The sequence below is a fragment of the Ascaphus truei genome, chromosome 8 (genome assembly GCF_040206685.1).
Source record: "Ascaphus truei isolate aAscTru1 chromosome 8, aAscTru1.hap1, whole genome shotgun sequence".
NCBI lineage: Eukaryota > Metazoa > Chordata > Amphibia > Anura > Ascaphidae > Ascaphus > Ascaphus truei.
In genome coordinates this window covers 24,838,032-24,859,330 of record NC_134490.1, presented here as the reverse complement: position 1 = coordinate 24,859,330, position 21,299 = coordinate 24,838,032, and the positions used below count along the sequence as shown (strand labels likewise).

The following is a 21,299-nucleotide window of genomic DNA, read 5'->3' as shown; positions in this document are numbered from 1 at the left end:
TGTGTTCCAGGAAGTGTTGCTGGGCTCAGGTTGCCAGCTAGGTGCAGTGCTGGGGAGACAGTTGACAGCAAGGGGATCCCAGCCCTGGGGACAGCTGTAATCGCAGCCAGCACAGGTAATCTCTCTGTAGGGACCTACACAGGGGTGGGAGGAGGGTGGTGGCTATGGGGTTTGCTAACACTGGGAAGAGAGACTGACCTTTAACCTCAGGCAGCAATGTGCCTATCACAGACCCTATAGACTAGGGATACCTACCTTATATCTATACTGCAGAGAGACCAGGGGTACATACTATATAATCAGGGCTGGTTTTGTGACTCCCCCTCCCCCTTCCTAGTTATGGTTCTCCCCCTCTTTTTCACGTTGATAATGTTTTCAAGTAATCAGGGTTTTTTTTGTCTTCCAATTAATTCTCATGTAAAATGATTGCAATTTATGCTGCTTAAGGCCTCGGGCATGGTCAGCGCTTAGGCGCTGACCCGTGCTTACGCTCGGCAGTGAGCCCCTGCAGCCGCTATGAGAGCGGCTTTAGCAGGGGCTCGTGCATGCTTCCGCAAGCGTGCGGAAGCGTAGGTCTTAGAAATTTTTTAGTTTCAAGCGCTCACGGGAGCGCAGGGCCGGTCACGTGAGCGGTTCGCCCAATGAGGACGAACCAGCTCCGTGATGTCACTGGCCCGCCCCCCAACACGCCTCCGCACGGCTGCTGCAACCCTGGACGCAGCCTAATACAACACGGTGATGTACTGTTTTCAAAGCTTACCAAAAATGCAGTAGAAAAGATATAAAAAGATCTGTGTGCCCCTCTGGAGTGTTACCATTTGTTTAGCAGCAGGGGAAAATGGCTTGTGTTGTACTACCAATTTGTTATCTGGCGATTATATATATATATATATATATATATATATATATATTTCATATAGCAGACGAGTGGAGCCAGGGCCGCCGGCAGATTTCCTGGGGCCCAGGACTACAGTTTCGTACACTACCCCCCAAATATATACTTGCAATAACCCCCCCCCGCAAATACATACTTGCACTGCCCCCAAATACATACTTGCACCCCAAATACGTACGTGCACTAGCCCCCCAAATATATACTTACACTTACCTTGTGAGGGGTCTCTCTCCCACCCTGCTGCGGGCCTCCCTCACTCGCCCATGCGCACCGGCAGGAGAGAGGTAGGGGGTTTCAGTTTACAGGGTTTACTTACCTTAGTGGCCGGCGACCAAGTGGTTGACGGCGGCAGCTTTCGGCAGTGGAGAGGGTCACGTCGAAGCTCCAGCGGCGAAACGTCCACAACCAAATGTCCTAGACCGATAGAGACACACACACACACACACACACACACACACACACACACACACACACACACACACACAGTAAGCTCTTTTGGTGCAGGGACTCCTTTTCCCAATGTTTACTTCTATGTAGTATTTATTTCCATTATGTCTCCTATTACTTTGTCTTGTGTATTACTGCTGGGAAGTGCTATGTACATGGATGGTGCTACACAAATAAAGATATAAAAAAAAATTAGCTTTAAAAATGATTTGCCAGTATAGAACACATTGAGCGTTGGCTCTCCTTTTTCAAGTATTTTGGGTACAAAATAAGTTGACAACATGACAAGTTACAAACATGTTTAAAGTAGGAAACAGATGAAATCTTGAAAGAGAGTAGACTAGAGGGGGATTTGAGGGACTCTGGTAAATTGTTCCAGAAGTGGAGGGATCGGTACGAGAAGGAAGAGCAACTGGATTGTTTATTGAACCGTGGCACTGTAAGCAGGTTTCTGGAGGTGGATTTAAGGAGATCAGTACTGTGTACGGTAGCGGTAAGAAGCCTGCTCCGATAATTGGTTAACTTGTCCAGAAGGTGAGACAGGAAAGATGTACATTACGTCTGGACTCGAGGGGTAGCCAACCTAGTGCTCCGAACATATGACAATGGGGGGTGTTGGAGTTACCTAACTAGGCATAACGACATTTTAAGTTGTAAGGCATGTGAAGTTTGCTGAGGTAAATATGGGATGCTGTACCATAAACTATATCCACACCGTCAATAATTGGCATTAGCATCTGCTGTGCAATGCGCTTTCTGATCAATGGGCTTAGGCCTCGTTCAGGGTGGCAGAGGCAGGAGGTGGAGGGCGGGCGTCCGCGTGTGCGCGCGCGTCAGTCTGCTGGGCGATGTGTGCACATCATCCCCAGCAGACCTTTGCTAGCGTTGAGGAGGCGGGGCTACAGACCTCAGCTTAGGGATGGGTGTTGCTCTGTTCAAATCATTTTCAAGAATGATTTGATTGGCTGCCGAAGTACCAGTAACGCTGCTGCAGCTTGAAAAAACAACTTGAGTTGTTTGTTCAAACTGTAACAGCGTCAACTCCGTACTTCGGCGACAGGGTAGCTGCTACCCTGACAACCGCTATTGAGTTTAAACACTTTGTTTCGGACGCACGCGCATACGTAAGCACGCGCACGCCGCGAAGCAGGCACCCTGAACGAGGCCTTAGGCTGGATTTATTTCTATAAAGTATGCCCAGTTTGGAATAGACTTTGGATGTCAGTTTGTCAATATGCAAAGCAAATGTCAAATGTCAAATTGGAGTCAAACCATATATATACAAATATTTAAAGCTCCTAACTGAGGCAAGATTAGTTTTAGAGATGATTCTGATCAGTAGCTCTGTCATGGGAAACTTTAGACATAAAGCCTTAGTCCCAAGTTACTGATTTGTCAGGGGTTTTTTTTTTTAAAACAATTAGTTTTTGAGTGAAAAATCAAATTGCAGTACATTTTCAAGGTCAGAGAGGCTGGTGCTGCGTTCATATAAGATAGTATTATCAGCATACATGTGCAAGGACGTTTTACAAATTGTGGGCGGTAATTTATAAAGACAGAAAAAGTTGGGGCCCCAGGACAGATGGAGGTAAATGGGGTTTCAAGCGCACATACCGTTTAAAATAACCCAGTGAACACAATAATTAAAAATAAATATATATAAATAGTGCGGCCCCCGGAAATGGACTCAATCCAAGTCCAAACGGGTACACTGAAGCGGAGGATCAAGAGCGCAAATAATTCCAGAAATTGTGAAAAACAAAAAAAAGAACATATAGTGCAATTTTAGTTTAAACCAGATTAATAAAAGGTGAAAATTTGTTGTTATCTCACTCACAACTGAGGTGATTATAGTAGGCGGTGCTGTTGGTTAGAGTAACCAACTCACAAGTAGTTTCTTCAAATATTTTCAGTGGGCGTCCCTCAGGAACAGGATGGAAGGGACGGGTAAAATCACATACAGGCATACCCTGGTTTAAGGACACTCACTTTAAGTACACTCGCGAGTAAGTACACCTAGCTTAATAGGCAAACGGCAGCTCACGCATGCGCCTGTCAGCACGTCCTGAACAGCAATACTGTCCCCCAACCTGTACCGAAGCTGTGCGCAAGCGGGGAGACTATAGAGCCTGTAACAAATGCGTTATTTACATCAGTTATGCACGTGTATGACGATTGCAGTACAGTACATGCATCGATAAGTGGGAAAAAGGTAGTGCTTCACTTTAAGTACATTTTCGCTTTACATACATGCTCCGGTCCCATTGCGTATGTTAATGCGGGGTATGCCTGTATGTGGAAAACAGAGAGGCACACAGTATAGATTGCTTTATATTCATGCGAAAATAAAGGTAATACACTTACAAAAGTGCTGTAAGTACAGGCATTTGGACCACCCTGGGTCAGACAGTGGTAGCCGTCCACAGGGGAAGATGTCCAGATCCAGGAAGAGGAAAGCCAAAAGAAATTGGCCTAGGATCCCCAGAGTAGTTCACCACACACCTTGGGGGTCTCCAAATGGTCTGCACACTCACCCTATGCGTTTCACTCGATTTTGAGCTTCCTCAGGGTTAAAATGGCTGTACTTACAGCACTTTTGTAAGTGTATTACCTTTATTTTTGATGAATATAAAGCAATCTATACTATCTGTGTCCTCTCTGTTTTCAACATATGGGAATTTACCCGTCCCTTCCATCCTGTTCTTGAGGGATGCCCACTGAGAATATTTGAAGAAAACCCGTGAGTTGGTTACTCGAAATCAGCGGTGCGCAAACTGGGGGGCGCGACCCCCAGGGGGAGCGCGAGACTGCCTTTGGGGGGCGCGCGGTTTACAGAGGCCTCTGTAAACCTTTACTTACCTTGATTCCACACGTGTCACCATGGCAACGCGACGTAAAATTACGCCGCGAGGTCATGTGATGCCATGTTGCTATGGCAACGTGACATCATGACGCTGGAGCCGAGGTGAGGGGGGTGGCGCTGTGGTGTGGTGACCGCCATCAGGTGGGCGCAGGGAGATAAGTTTGCGCCCCCTGCTCTAAACAACCGCACCGCCTACTATAACCGTCTCAATTGTGAGTGAGATAACTACGAACTTTCACTTTTATTAATCTGGTTTAAACGAAATTGCACTGTGTTCTTTTTCTTGTTTTTCACAAATTCTGGAAGTATTTGCGCTCTTGATCCTCCGCTTCTGTGGCCCCAGAACAACAGAGCCTTGGCGTACCCCACAGGTAACATGCAAGTCCTTAGAGTTCGAACCGGAGATAAACACACATTGGGATCTTCCTGATAAAGAGGTTTAAAAGCATGTGGTCCAATACCAGAGCTTGTTTAATATAATGGCGTGGTCATAGCTGCTTGCGCTCTCCCAGGCTTTGGGGATTTGACCAGAAGACAAATAGAGTTATGGAGATAATTGGTTTAGCAATGATAGGGCCTAAGACGTGGAGACTTAGATTGCAATTGATCTTTCTGTCATTGGTTGTTTAGCTTTAGTAGTCCATACATATACATACACAGACAGACCTCATCTATACTCCCCAGAGACACGCAACTCATAACTATACTGCCCGAGACCAGGGACACCTGGATGTGTGTTTTGTGTGGTACCATTATTTATCTTTTAATTAATAGTGTCTACATAACACTAGGCAACAGTAATGCCAAAGGGCCAGTATGCAAGGGTTATTGATAAAGCAGAAGTTGAGAAGCCCCAGAAGACGTGCTTTCCTAAAGGGGCCAGTCACTCTACCCTAAATAAAGGTTATTTGGATGTCGATCATATTTATTTAACTTTACTTTTGTTTAGCTCAAAGTTGATGTTGGATGGGATTTTACACCCATATTTCTTTCATATAGGAATCCTCCTTGAGGAAATTCACAGTGAAGTATGTGATCTAGTTTGAAAAAAAAAATTAGAAATAAAGGCAATTTGTACAAAAAAAAAATGATGTATATGTATATGTATTTTTTTTTTTTTTAAACCGGTAAATTATAATGCACTTTTAAAACCCACAACCTTTTCATATTCATAAAACACTTCACAAATTCAGCAGTGCTTCAATTAGGGGGGGATAGAAATATTTTCCTTTTACCTCTACCGTATTTTAAATCTTGAGCGTATTATTTGTAACATAATATCCATGAGAACATTGGAGTGACTTAATTTTGCAAAACAGAAAGGAACCATTATTAGTACTGGATATATTTTTTTTTTCTGTGCAATTACTGAATGTTAATGTTTTCCCTGCAAAATAAACCTACAGTACCTGCCCTTTTCCCTCTGGTAGCCAGAGGAAATATAGATTTGAACTCATTTGTTGCCAGATAGCATCGCTTGGCGTAGGTGACTTACAAAAAAAAAAGTAGTGATACTGTGCATGTTTTCTCAACACAAAACACACACACACACGAAAAAGTTTGTGAACCGCAGTGATTAAATTATGGAAATTCTATAGTTTTTCCATGATAACCTTTAATCAACACCAGTCTTTTCTGAAATATCTAGTAGGGTTTATATTACCCAATTCCATGTCTTTTGCAACAATATGATGCATGTATTAGACAAACAATGAGTAATTAAGAGGGAGGGTATGTGAAAAAGTTTGTGAAACGCTGGTTTTATCAGCTAAATTAAAAGGGATAATTAGAATCGGGTATTTTAAATAATTAGGCAGATCTTCAGGTTTGGGAGGCCCTACCCTATATAAAATACAGAAAAGTTGTGAGTTTGGTCTTCACCATACATGTGTCATTCCACGATCAAACGAAATCTCTGAGGATCTCAGAAAAGCAGTTATTCATGCTCATCAGTCTAGAAATTGATACAAAACCATTTCTAAGGATTTAGGGCTCCACCAATCCACTGTCAGACAGGCTACAGAAGGAGATGACAGGAGTCCTTCATCTGCGGCGATTATCAGACCCACCATGACTGCAGATCAAAGTGAGCCAATGTGAGTGTTGGTAACTAGAAGCTCTCTCAGATAACTGGGACCCTGGTCATGACGGGCTTTGAATGTCAACAAGCCAATCTTAAAATAAATTCGCCATTTTACAGGCAGCCGGTGCAGAGAACGGAGAACAGGTGTCATGTGGCAAGAACGGGACTGGTTAGTTAACAACCTGGCTTACTCTTTAGAAATACAGCTCAACCCCCTCTTATAACGCTGTGCTTGGGGTCCAAAGAATCACATCGCGTTATAATTAATGTACAATTGTCTGCATTGTACAATAAAGTACTTAAGATGCCAATAATCGTGCTGTAAAGTATTCATAAATACGAAGATTGGGAGCCATGCTTACATCGCGTTATAAGCGGATTCGCGTTGTAGCGGATCGCATTATAACGGGGGTTGAGCTGTAACTTGCGAGACCTTCTACCTACAGACAAATCCACAACCCACACTCTTATTCTGTGATTTTTCTGTAAAGAAGTTTGTGCCATCATTAGCAAACATCTAACATACTTATTGCCGCCCTCCTTTTAGAACAGGTGTGGCCAACTCCAGTCCTCAAGGGCTACCAACAGGTCAGGTTTTCAGGATATCCGTACTTCAGCACAGAAGGCTAAGTCGAAGACGGCACCACCTGTGCTGAAGGGGAGAGATCCTGAAAACCTGTCCTGTTGTTGGCCCAGGAGTTGGTAACCCACCCCCCCCCCCACACCCCCTGTTAGATTACACATTTTTTTGTTTGTTTTAGCACTAAAATACAATGTCTGCTGTGCAATATCCGTTCTTCTCTTTGTAACGGTTCCCTCTTAGAGCAGCAATCCCGCCTAAAATTCAAATAGATCTGGTTGGAACTGGGAGTTCCTGGGAAGCCGAACCCCACTATTTTCAGCTCTTGGGGTGCCCTAGTTCCCCAGATACTTTATTTTTGGTACGGGTGCACTCCCAGTTTAAAAAAAAAAAATAGAGAGGGAGAAATGTCCCACATCAAAAGGGAAGTTCCAACGTCATGCATTGCCGCTTCCTATTGACCTAAAGTTTGGCAGCCATTTTATTTCCCCGGGATGTGAGGAGAACACCGCAACGTAAAACTGGAAGCCCCTGGTTCGAATCTTGTTCGTTTTTAAAAATGATTATTTTTTAATAATAATATTAATAATAATAATAATATAAACTAGCTGGATTATTGCTTTAAGTAAAGTTTTAAAGCTTGCAAACTGAGGTCAGAAAGTCTAGCGACACATTGCTCAAAGAAGGTTTTCCCGGAAAATCGCGGTTGCTGCTCCCATAACAAAAATATGTCTCTAATCTAGAAAAAGATCGGAGGGTTTCACTGGGAATCGTGTGCTTAGGATGTATGTGAAGGAAATGTTAGCGAATATAAATGTTTTTGACACCGGCGTTAAGTGACAGAGAATGTGTCGCTTTGGGATAGAAGAAACCAGCTTATTGTTACATTGTCTGTAGTCTTGCTGTAAAGTCAAAATATTCTGAGCTAAACCGTTACCATTTTTAAATAGAGTATTAGGCCTGGGACATAGTGCCCAAAACAGTGCGGAGGCGCGCTGAGGCTCAGGGAAAGCGGTGCTTTCCCTGGCCTTACAGAGCGCGCCGTCAGGGGGCGGGTCTGGGGGCGGGCCAGTGACGTCACGGAGCTGGTCCGCCCTCATTGGGCGAACCGCTCACGTGACCGGCCCTGAGCTCCGGCGAGCGCCAAATTTCAAAACTCCGTCAGACACACGCTTCCCCAAGCGTGCGGACGCGTGCGCTAGCTCCTGCTAAAGCCGCTCTCATTGCGGCTGCAGGGGCTCAGTGCCGAGCAGCAGCCCGGCGAGGCCTTACATGGCAGGCCCTTGAGCTACTGGGATTGTAACAGTGTGATAGCTTAAAGAGGCATTTATATTAAAAAAAAAAAAAAAAGGTTTGGAGCAGGTGTTCTCTGGAACTGAACCGTGTTAATTTCAGCTCCGGTGACCCCGTGTTTCCCGAGATACTTATCTCGGAGGGGGTGCCAATAGCAGCCCAGACAGGATAGTTAGGTCTATCAAAAATGGCGCCTTTAAATGTCCTACGGGCTGGTAGGAAGCCATGACATCATCCCTTGCTTCCTATTGGCCCACGTGCTGCAGGACATTTAAACTGTGCAGAGATATCAGCACCCACTTCCAAGGTAAGTATCTCAGGAAGTAGGGGGTCCCCGGAGCTGAAATTCACGCTGTTCAGCTCCGCAGACCCCTGCTTCTTGAACATCCATAAGGGCCCCTGTAGTGTCGAACTGTGTGACATTTAGGTAACTTCATAAGGGCAACAGTGAAAGCATTATTATTGCTGATAGACCTGGGGGACAGGAGATGGCAGAGCCCTGTATCTCGATAAGCGCTGACATTGTGGATTGAGATTGATCTCCTTTCAAATAAATGCATGTAAGTGGAAGGCATAGCTAGCATCTTGCCTACATACTGTCTAGTGCAGGGGTAGCCAACTCCAGCCCTCAATGGTCACAAACAGGTCAGGTTTTCAAGATATCCCTGCTTCAGCACAGGCGGCTCATTCAGTGGTTCGGTCAATGACTGAGCCACCTGTGTGCAGAAGCAGGGATATCCTGAACATCTGACTTGCTGGTGGCCCTTGAGGGCTGGCGTTGGTTACCCCTGGTTCTAGAAGAATCCATTTTAAGTTACCCAGTGACGTATCCTAGCCCAAGTTAGCACAGAATTGATATTCGGATGTTCATTGTCCCCTCTGTTGTGATATACAACTACACCAGCACTGTCATTGAATCCTATGTGAAGTTGAGTTATAGCATGGTATGTTGTGTTTTCTGGGGGGTACTATGGCACACACTACGACTGTAGTTAACAGGATTAAACAAAGTTTAGCAGAAGCTGCAAGACTCTGTATTCAGCTTGATTTGCAAGTCATTGGCGATTCTCCATTCTTCAAAATGTGTATTTTAAAACTGAATAAAAACATGGGAAAAAACTTTTTGGGGGTGGAAACTCCACTAATACCCGCTGTCTGGCATTTGCAGGGCTGTATATACTCATTCTTCCCCATTTTTGCAGGTCCCTTCTTTTCCTTTGACTTGAACAAGAGAATGGCCTCTGCAGAGGAGACCCGCCTGCATGCGGAAGACTCGCCAGAATGCAGAAGCGAGGAGGTTGGGCCCGACTCCCCTCAGGTTTCAGAGAGCGAAGCCCAGCCCAGGGAGAGGGCATCTCTGCTAGACAGCACGGAGGACTTTGAAATAATAGACAGCGCCGGGGAAGAAGATGGCGATTTGAGTGACCTCCCTCTGCTAGAGGACGTAGAGAAGAAAGAGACAGACACAGAAGGAAGGGAGTCTGAGGTGCAGGAATCGGAGGTCACGCAGGAAGGAGCCACAGAGGCAGCAGAGGAATGGCTAGATGTCCTAGGTAGGTGATAGGTGGAACGTGTCTGGTACAATAATGGGTGCATGCACCATACAGTATTACCATGTTTTCCAATTGGTTCTATTCAAGGAATTAGTAACCGCAACCCATTTTGCTATGAAATGGTTTGAATATAATTAGTTCAGCTGTATGAAGAGGTGGTGCAGGACTCCTGGCTTTTGGTGTGCACAAGCTGGGACCTCATTATAGCTGTATCTGCTTGTGCCATAATACAGTAGAGGCAACATTTATTCTAACATTTGCCGTAAACTAGCCGGGTTACATTCTGGGTATGTTCTGGGCTAGTTTGAGGCACGTTTAAGGCATTTCTGCATTGACTAACGACCCATAGGATTAACACAGCAGGGATCCCTGGCATTCCAATTCAGTTTGAATGGGACTGCCAGGGACCCCCCGCTGTTAATCTGATAGGCCATTAATCAATGCAGAAATGCTGGGGCTAGTTTAAGGAAAGTTTAAGGCATGTATTCAGAATGTACCTGGGTGTTTCCTGTTTTTTTGGGGGGAATTGCCACTGGTTTTTGTTCGAATAAGAGTTGCCTCTACTGTACATGTAATTACTGTATATTTTTTGCTTTGTAATTGTGGTTAAAGGTTCATTCCAACAGAGAGCTATGAATGTATGTACTGCATGTATAAGTTACATACACAGAATTTATATATGTACTGTATAACGTCTATGTATGTATATAGTATGTGTATAAATGACATACACAGAATTTATATATGTACTGTATAACGTCTATGTATGTATATACTGTATGTATAAATGACATGCACAGAATTTATATATGTACTGTATAACGTCTATGTATGTATATAGTGTATGTATAAATGACATACACAGAATTTATATATGTACTGTATAACGTCTATGTATGTATGTATATACTGTATGTATAAATGACATGCACAGAATTTATATATGTACTGTATAACGTGTATGTATGTATAAATACACACATCATTTATATACTGTATGTATAGTGTGTATAAATACACACACACACACACACACACGCGCATATATACGTTCTGTCTGTGTGATCTATACACATACATACAAAGATAAGAAGCCCATACTCCATAATGTGAAAAACTATTTCAATATGATATCATGGGAGAAGGAAATGCACGCCCAAGGATAGAGTGATGTTGAGTATTGTGAGATTATATCTGGTAGCCACCAAAGCATCGACGGTATCCAGCGCAGTGCAGAGAGATTACTGGTTACTTGATTAGAAAAGTCCTCCTCAGAGTGCAGAGCTTCTCAGCGACTCCATCCCCTCTTATTACCATGGGGACTATGGACTATTTAAGATCACCATAGCAGACACGCTAATCTCCCCCTGATGAAGTCGCATCAACGTGACGGAACGCGTTGGGCACATTCGTGGCATCCCCTAGTGGGCGGAGAGCGGCGAGCAGACTCTGGCACACGGAGACCCTGAGAATCTCTGCACGCTGAGGAGGACTTTTATTATCAAGTAACCGGCAATATCTCTGCACCGCATGGGACTCCATCGATACCTTGGTGACTACGAGATATAATCTCACAATACTCACCATCACTCTATCCTTGTGAGTGCATTGCCTTCTCCCATGATATCATATTAAAATAGTTTTTACTTTTTTACCCCAAGGCGCATGCGCTTCTTATCTTTGTGTTTTGGATGTGATCCTTCCTATCAAGAAAATGCTACAGTCCCGGTCCATTTGGATCACCTTCAAATCACGTTGGTTTTTCTATTTTATGTGCACAATTTGCATATATATGGACTTCTGTGATTTTTTTTTTTTTTTTCTAGTCCAATATTGACTTAATTATTTCTTTATATAAATACACCACATACTATTATAGCCAAGCAACTTTTTATTGTATAATCACTTATTGGCACTGTAACACAAACACACACTTTGTTAAATGGAAAATATATTGGTCACATGTTTAATGACATGTCAGTTATACATTATGAATAACATATTCTTAAGGGTTGCCATTTTTTATTTTTGACGACGGTAAATCGTTTGTGCGTTTACACGTCTCTAAGTAATTCTCCCCTAATTGAGCTCCATTTTGGTCAGCTAATTATTCTCCTGGAGTTTTGAAGTGCAGTGAGTTACAATATACAAAGCGCCGTTCCTGCTCGGGCTGCAGGTGAGGGCAGCAGGGGGAGCACTTGGGGAATATAAGCAAATTATTATTTCCAGTCAGAAAGCCATTAATAGCCAGTCTGCCATGCGTTTCACCGCGCAGCTCCAACCCTGGGAAAATATTGGCTGTCACCCAGGTGAAATATAGAGGACCCAAAGGAAGCCATTACGCGCGTGAGCGTGATGGGAGACGGTGATTTACGAGATGCTGTGGTTTTTCGCGAAGCTAGTGAGGAAAGAAGCTATTTGCTGAAGTAAGACAGCAGGATATGGGAAAATGATACATGCTCACCACAGGTGAAATGAGCGCGGTTTAATGATCAGCCCGGGCGGCTTTCAATCTCCTTATTAAACACACGTGGAATAACAGGAGGGCTTTGGGGGTCCCCCAGCAGGGACCTCATTAGCAGCTTTACCTGCTTGTGCCAGGATGTATGCAATAGTGCACGTTACCGTGTCCTTGTGGTTTAAAGGTTCAGTCCGAATGACAACCTCGTTCATTAAAGAGCAGAAAGCAAAATATCATTATTTTAAAAAAAAAGTGTGTGTGTGTTGTATGTGGAATTGTCTGCGAGAGGACTGCCAGGATCGTGTTTCTGTGCCTGCGGGATTGCTGGCTGGGGATTATATCACAGACTGCTTTAACATTTCCTTCCCTCGTGAGTGCACTTGTTTCCCTCCCCCTTCATTTATTAAAGGGATGTACAATATTGTGTGTGTGTCTGTGTGATATATATATATATATATATATATATATATATATTACATATACATGTACACACACGCGCACACACACACAATTGTACATCCCTTTAATTTGCATGTCTTAGACAGGTCTGCAATGCCGCCTTTCACCATTATCACCCAGCACTTACACTGCAGCAAGGGATTCTGGGAAATGACATGCAAATGAGCAGCACACAGTGCCACCTTTTGCTTCAAAACCATGCAATATATATATATATATTACGCACACACTAATATGTATATATTATAGTGTGTCGGTATGTACAGTGTTAAAATAAAAGGGGACCTGTTTTTTTTTTTTTTTTATCGTCATATCTTGCAAAAAAAGTCATCCCATTTTCATGAAAATGTGATCAACTATAGGTCTGCCGCAGTAGATTATTACGTTTAAGAATTATTTGATAATCTACTAAGTATTCTGTGGAATTGGTGACCGCACGATGGCCTCACCCGGTGCATATTTACTTAGTGCTGTTTAGCGAGGAAGATAAGCACGTTATACAGTGCTTCAGACAGAACAAAAATAATGGTTCAAAACGCAGAAATAAAATGTTTCCTGATAAGGATGGTCACTAGGAGGACGGAAAAACGAATGCTGTATCGTTCAGGAGTGGGAGCAGGTGGCTGAACGCATCGGTCATGCAGACAGCGGCGTTCTTGTCTTCGGGCGTTTCAGCAGGAGACGGACATTTTGAACCATACTTTAAATCAACCATTTAGTAATCCTGGTGTTTCAGATTTAGATGACAACTGTTTAACACATTTACAAGCTACGCAGGGAAAACTCCTATTTCTCGTTTAATGAACATGAACCTACCGCAGTGTATCTGGTACTTGTTGACATAATACAGTGACATCAATTTAGTTATGTTGATTTGTCTACATTGTGCTTCTTCTATAGTGTTACTCTACATAACAGACATACAGTTCAGCACATTTTTATGGGAATTGAGCGAGAAATATATAAGATTTGATGAAAAGGGTCCCTTTTTTTGAATTGAAGCAGTGGGTCTCTGGAGCAGAACTGCATTAATTTCAGGTCCAGGGACCCCCTGCTTCCTGAGTTACAGGCCCCGGTATGGGCTGCCGGTATCTCCTGTGCGTTTAAATGTCCCGGTCACGTGAATCGGGACATTTAAACAAACCTTGAGGTGGTGAGATGAGAACCGGCGCGTTGCAGCCACGATTTGCTTATACAGTATGCGCATCCTTAGGCCGCGCTTAGAATGCGCGTGACGGATGACGTCGCCGTCGCCACCCGCGAAAGTTGTATTACGCTTTTGCAGCGACGTCGCAAGCAACCTGGCCATTGATTGGTTCAGAGGCTGTCACGTGGCGACAGCCTCTGAAAAATCAAATTTGACCAGCTTCCAAATTTCGCTCCGTCGCGCTTACTATAAGCGCACGCGACGGCGGCAATACATTTGTTTTGCTGCGACGTCGCGTCGCCGGCACTATAAGCGCAGCCTTAGTGTGCCTGTGTCTCTCCTGTATATACTCATTTTGTATCAGTTTGTTGCACCCAGGCAGTTACTGATTTATTTGGTGGACTGCTACTACACCCCATTAAATGATAATATATTCTATATATTACTACAGACTTTTCAGGTATGACGGGGTTAAGAAATCTTTCGAGAACGTAAGCCTCCCGATTTCACTGTGCTGTTGCCTGTGATCTAAGTCCACCTAGAGAGCTTACGAACAATCCTATTTACACAAGTGCAATGTATTAGGCCCTACACTGCAGGGTGACTAATGATTCAAACCTCAGACATGTTCGCACGGATGGTGCCATTAAGCTGTTACTGTGTCTCGGTCTCACAGGCGCAGATAGTCTTTTTGTAACGTTACCTGCTAATTTTGTTCGGAAGTCTGGCATTGATTAATGATGTGCAGAATATTGTATGAATAATTACCCATTACAAAGCAAGAAAAGTGTGTAACCCCCTTTCCCCTCTGCCTAAGGGAAACCGCGAGCGATTTACGCCTGCTGCTGTTACCTGTACGCTCACAGGAGGCCTGAGCCTCCGCCTCTGGGATCCTGGGGTGAGCTCTCTCTTAGTGCAGCGCCTCCAGCTATGAGGGATCCCAGCGTGGGCGGGATGACTCCTCATAGGAACCACTACAATCAGTATTAACAATATCACACCAGATATTTATAGAACTCGTCTTTGCTGTAACAGTATATAACATATATCACACTCAACACAATACACCAATAATATAGTGCAATACTACACCAATAATATAGTGCAACAATACAACCCCCTTAGTGGTTCCTCCAAAGTACTCTTTGTGCCTGAGGCACCTATAACCCCGGTGTCCGGACAAGCAATCCCATCTGTGTGAGGTAGCGCTACCCCCCTGTTATGTGTAGGTGCACGTTGGTACCTTCCTGGTCACAGGCCAGACCACGGAATAAGGAGAGGAGGACGCTGGATCAGGTCCCACACAGCAGTGTCTCCAACACCACTCCCCTCACACCTTATCCAGGGCGCGGATGATATTTTGGGAGTGAAACCCAATGTCACTCAGGAGGAACTCAAAAAAGCTTACCGAAAGCTTGCCCTAAAGTGCCATCCAGACAAGAATCTGGAACAATCCCAGCCGGAGTATTCCACCTCTGCTGCCACGTGCAGCTCTGTCCAGGCCGCAGGTCGCCGCGCGGACGTCCGTCCGCTGGCACAGTAGTGCAGGTTGCAGCTCTGAGGGAGGGTCCCTATCTAGGGCCTGTCCTGCAATATTATACTCAAACAGGGATCGGGGCCTAACTGGGGCCTTAGTTCTGTGGCAAAGTTCTGGCCTAGTCCAGGGACTTACTGACTCCCTGGACACGTCCGTCCTCTTCGCTGGCTCCCTCAGGATTAACTGCGTGTTCCTGCCCTGCAGAGGATATCCAGAGTCTCTAAAATGGCCGCTCGCACCTCCATTGACTGGGATGGCCCATGTGACTGTGACGGGAGCTTTGTGACAGGCTATGAATAATACACACCAAATATATAACTGTGTTGAACCGGACGAGACTTAGATATGATAACATATAATTTATTCCTTGATAAAGGTGAACACACGAGATATACAAATAACAGACAAAATATTGACACTTACTTAAAGGTTAGGACAAGAAAGCCATCAGGATACAGGATGGGCCATTTCTTCCATAATTCAGTTGACATCACAGCAATGCATGCAGCTCATGAAGGCACATGAAGGAACATTTGAGTAAGGGGTGACTCTGACTTAAATACCATGTCAAACTCATCTCTTAACCCTAGATGCCGAGTTGGCTAGAAAAAATCTCTTTGAAGCAGATTTTAGCTTCCATTGTAAGTGTGAAGTATCACACTTACAAACACGCAGTTCCTTGGTTCCTGCCCCCAGTATAAACAATTAGGGCAGTTACCTTTTTGATCACTGGCCTATGCTAATTCTGGCAGGATGCTCTCCCTGCCCTATTAGCATAGTAGATGGGGGTCTGCATTTTCAGAGCCGAACCAAAATTCCATATACACTGTAAATAACTTCATAACTTCAGTTCAGTAGTATTTGCTGGCACGCGAGACATATTAATACATTCCGTCACGGATGACGCTCCCAATGAGACTAAATATTACCGTGTAATACTAAAATTAAGAGAGATATTAATATCTGTCTGTTAGGACCGGCTAAACATCAGGTGTCTGTAACCGTTAGTTGCGGATCAGTCCCACGAATAAACATATGTAGCTTTTAGCACGTTCAGCCGAGGACATCTCATAATATTCTTATATTTAATAAGGTCACTCATTCTGTAGCCCCACTCCTAAATCAGAGGTGTTTGGCCAGTCTACCACATGGGGGGTCTGGCAGGATACTATGGTTTGTAAGTGTGGGTTATAACGCTCACAAACTACTCCAGCTTCCTGCAACCAGGTAGAGTGGCTGAGCCTTTGATCAGGGGGCTGCTTCCTAAACATTTGGTTGCTCTCCTGACCATTTGCATTTAGTAGGCAGGCATCTTTGAGGGTAACTTAAACAAAGGGCTAGAATCACTGTTCAACTATTAACCCTTTCAGCCCCAGTGTGTGTGTGGTGCAGACACTATCTCAGAAACAATACATTTTTACAGGGGAATAAACAGTTGGATGGCTGAAGCAAGGCAAAACCACATTACTGGACCCCAGTCCAGTTAACCCCTTGCTTCCCAGGTGAGAGTAGAGGGTGGCCAAATGGGGTGTAACCCCTTTAATCCTGGGCCAAATCCTCTCTATCGTCACAGTGACCTATCCCCACTCCGAGGTTTCTGGGAGTTCTGGTTCCTGCTTGTTGTATGCAGAGCCAATCCAAGATGGCCACCGCAACTTTCATTCAGACTGTCAGAGGAGCGGAACAAAGAAAAAACCGTGTCAAAGCTCCAGGAGGTTGGAAATAAAGCCTTTAGGCAGTAGTAAAGTGATAATAGGAGTTGACACCGGAAAATAAAGGATAAAGGGGCTGCAGTTTTCTATGTTCAGATAGATAATGGTGACAAGGAGGGGACAACCAATTGTGAGGTGCAGTCACTAACGTCCCCCTTACCCTGACTATGCCTGGCGTGGAGTACCCTTTACTCACGATAATACGCCGCCTTGGTCATCCTTTCTTGCTGCAGCTGCCCTGACGCTGCCAAAAGCGTCTCCGCCAGGCATCCGGTGGTGAAGCAGATTCTCATACACAACAATAGAACAAGGTAAGAATCAAAAATCTAGCAGCTCCATAATACAAAAGGTAGGCACTCACCAGCAAAAAGGGGTTAAAAAGGTATACTTTAATGAACTACATAAAAAACAAAAAAACAGACAGTACTAACTACTCTCCCACATGTTTCACGCCTACTGTGGCGCTTTCTCAAGGAGTAACTGAGAAAGCGCCACAGTAGGCGTGAAACATGTGGGAGAGTAGTTAGTACTGTCTGTTTTTTTGTTTTTTATGTAGTTCATTAAAGTATACCTTTTTAACCCCTTTTTGCTGGTGAGTGCCTACCTTTTGTATTATGGAGCGGCTAGATTTTTGATTCTTACCTTGTTCTATGTCAGAGGAGCGGAGCAGTTCCCCCTCACACCGGAGGTAAGGGGACCCCGCCACAAGTGAAACCAACGCTGGGAGTTTCAAAGAGAACAGACTTGGTTAGCAGTGTATTCCCACATAGGTGTGTGTGTGTGTGTGTGTGTGTGTGTGTATGTGTACACGTACATTTGTTTGATCAGGTTCTCTTTATTATCTATACATCGGCCTTGGCCCCTTGCAGATGCACTTGCCAGAACACCCTCTTACTGTCTCTGTAAGTTCTTCCTACTTACCAATTAGATTGTAATCTCTTTGGGGCAGGGGCTCCTTTTCCTATTGTTACTCTTTATGTCTGAAGGGCTTATTCCCTTAATGTGTTATATTTATTATGTCGTGTGTCACTGCTGTGAAGTGCTATGTACATGGATAGCGCTATATAAATAAAGATTATATATATATATACACACACACACACACACACACACACACACACACACACACACACTGTTCGACAAACCTATACATTTGCACGCCCTGGGCGAGTGGATTTAACATTGTGGCGAACTCCTGTTGGCCCAAGCGGCACACGTGTGGTACTAGGTGGCGAGTAGATTTTTTGGTAATTTGTCGACCACTGTGTGTGTGTGTGTGTATATATATGTGTGACCGCACATGATGCCGGAAAGACCTTTCCGCCACTCAAAGCTTTAACACGCTGTCCGCCTTCGTGTGTTTGTGTGTGTGTGTGTGGGCTCAGTATGGAAGCCATCAATGAATGGGGAGCTGTCGTGTTGTGACACTATGAACTTGTCCCTGCAGGTAATGGGATCCTGAAGAAGAAGGTTTTGAGTGCCGGGAACGGTTCTGAGAGCAGACCAAGGAAAGGGCAGGATGTCACCGTGCGGTTACAGATCACGCTGGAGAGTGGGGAGGAGGTGGTGGAAGGTCAGGATTCGCTCACCTTCACGCTGGGAGATGGTGATGTCATCCAGGTGAGATAGCCGGCAGTGATGGGGTAGCGTCTTCGAGTCATTATATGGAAAAAAACGAAATATAGATATAGATAAATATATAGATGTATATATCTAGCAACAGAGAAGCCCAATGCTACATCCAATATGACAAAAATACACAGAAAAATACTTTATATATTCTCTTGAAAAAGGGTCATTTAGTTTAACCCTTTGGCCAAAGCATTGTAAGCCTGTGAGCCATGACCAGGTAGACCCAGTTCACAGGTCCTAACACTACCAGATAATGTGTGTGTGTGTGTGTGTATATCTATCTATCTCTATAGATCTATATATTGTATGTGTATGTATATTTTCTATTATATATTCCTCTAAGACCATTTGCAATGGTATCAATAGCTCTGTACTCCATAATCTTGACTCATTATATCTGTAGCTTCTTTTGAAAGGTGCCACAAAAAAAACAACCTTTTTAGTAAATAAATGAATAATCAAATTGGATTCCTTAAACTAATCTAACCGTGCTGAAGGCAAACGTCTGACTTCTTTTGTTTCTCTAGAAATTAATTACAAATGGCATCTCTTAGGGGCCTGTAAATGGGAGAATGTTTGTCTTTATCCCAACCTGTCCTTATTGGAGAGCCAATAAAGATTCCCACTGGGGACTGCGCCTTTAATGATAAACTTACCATCAGAAATGGCAGGCGTGTTACATGACAAAGTGGCTTTAATTCATTGCAACACCAATATATTAATTGAGACATGCATACTGTGCTATTGAGGTCTTGTGTCAAAAAACTATTTAATGTACTAGAGCATCCTCTAGTGGTGAGACGAGAGTAATGCAGTTGAGTTATTTAACGGGCTATGTATATTAAGTAATTCAAACCTACAGTATTTAGTGAGCACATTGCTACAATTGCTCATGTTAAAATGTGTTACCGTACCTGTTCACAATTGAAAAGGGTGTCCTCAAAAGAGAGATTTTACTAATGCTAGCAATAGAAATACATTTGAATGAATAGGTAAAACTAACAGGCTGAGTCAGGGCTGCAATTTTATTCAAACGGTTTAAAAGTGTGTGTGCGCGAAAAGGACCATTCCTGAATATTACAATATGAGAATGGCCTTGCACATACTATTAAAAAAATGCAGTATCATTTGACCCTGTAAGTTAAGTAATAGGAGACATGTTGACTGTTGTGCTGTAAATAGTGGAAGCACAAATCCTGTAGGAGCACACTCCGTTCTCATACAGCACGCAGGAGTAGGGCAGAGAACAGAGCCAGACTGTAATGAGATGGCTGGCTGGGCAGTTGGAGAACTTCCAGGGGTGGAAGGGGACGGTAACACTATTTCTTAGAATGAATTCACAGGTCCCCTCTTCTGCTTGCGGCATAACGGGCGAGTACAGGGCTGACGGCGAGGCTCAGTGACAGAGCACACGGAACCTGGTTCAATTCCCGGTGTCGGCTCCTTGTGACCGTGAGCAAGTCACTTTATCTCCCTGTGCCTCAGGCGCCTAAACATTGTAAGCTCCACGGGGCAGGCACTGTGTGTAGAATTCCAGAGCTGCGTACCGTGCGCTTTACTGCAATTGTGAAGCGCTTTGAGCCACCATTGGGAGAAAAGCGCTATATGAAAAAGTTATTATTACATGGACCAGCTGAAGAACTTCTGTTGGGAGCAATGGTTGTAGTGGGCTGGTTCTCGAGGGCACAGATTACATCTCCATTTTTAGTTTTACAACCAGCGTTCCACGCCTTCTCTTTCAGTTTCACACCCCAAGTACCCCCCCTGTTTATTTTTTTTTTTTAGCACTTTATTTTTAGGGAAAGAGGATGTATTTTAGAAAACACCCCCCCCCCCCTTTTTTTTTTTTTTTAATTTAACGTATAAATATCGCTTAAAACGTTTCATAATTCACTCTCTCAAAAGCTTTGCCACCATGTTTAATAAATGTAGATTTTTTCATTGTTGCATTTAGGACTTTATATGGATTATTCAACAATGTAAATACAAATGCGTTGGTATTTTCATTTTCCTGAGTATTGGTGTTCAACTCTAATCCTCACCCCCCCCCCCCCCCATTCCAACAGGTCATGTTTTAAGACTATCCCAGCTTCAGCACAGGTGGCTCAGCCTTCGAGTCAACCACTGATTGAGCCACCTGTGCTGAAGCTGGGATAACCTTAAAACGTGACCTGTTTGGGGGGGGGCGGGGGACTTGAGGACTGGAGTTGAGTATCCCTGGGCTAGGGCGTCACCATTATGTTGAGGGTCACCATTCTGGCTCCTCTGTTCCATGCTCTGACGGAGTTGCCTTTCTGCAGGCTCTTGACCTCTGCATTCAGCTGATGGAGATGGGAGAAACCTCACTCATTACGTCGGACGCAAAATACTGCTACGGGAAGGAAGGCAGGTGGGTATCGATCAGCCCTGCGCCCTATGAACAGGTGGAGGTCACCCCTATTGGTAGCCCCACCTACAGCCATATTGAAACCATGACATTAGTATGTTTAATGATAATAATATAGGATTCTTATAACGCACTGACAGTATGCAGCGCTATACCTAGAGTGTTGTAGGCACCTGTCCCTGGCCCAAAGAGCTTACAATCTAATTTTGTCTGAGGCAAAGGGAGGTAAAGCGTTTTGCGCAAAGTCACAA

At 44.1% G+C, this 21,299-nt stretch overlaps 1 protein-coding gene across 4 annotated transcripts in view; it reads left to right on the top strand.

Annotated features, from left to right (window-relative positions):
* Positions 1 to 21,299, top strand: part of FKBP8 (FKBP prolyl isomerase 8) — a 33,269-nt gene continuing 11,970 nt past the window's right edge. For 2 of the 4 annotated variants that reach the window (XR_012803447.1, XM_075610842.1), the window contains exons 1-4: positions 1 to 115; positions 9,364 to 9,714; positions 18,478 to 18,650; positions 20,963 to 21,051. Coding sequence is in view for 3 of the 4 variants with exons in the window: in XM_075610842.1 (XP_075466957.1) it covers positions 9,396 to 9,714; positions 18,478 to 18,650; positions 20,963 to 21,051 (581 nt within the window). In the remaining variant the exon portion in view is untranslated. Of the gene's footprint in view, positions 116 to 6,188; positions 6,302 to 9,363; positions 9,715 to 18,477; positions 18,651 to 20,962; positions 21,052 to 21,299 lie in introns of all 4 variants that reach the window. The other 2 variants (XM_075610843.1, XM_075610844.1) reach the window with 2 other exon arrangements.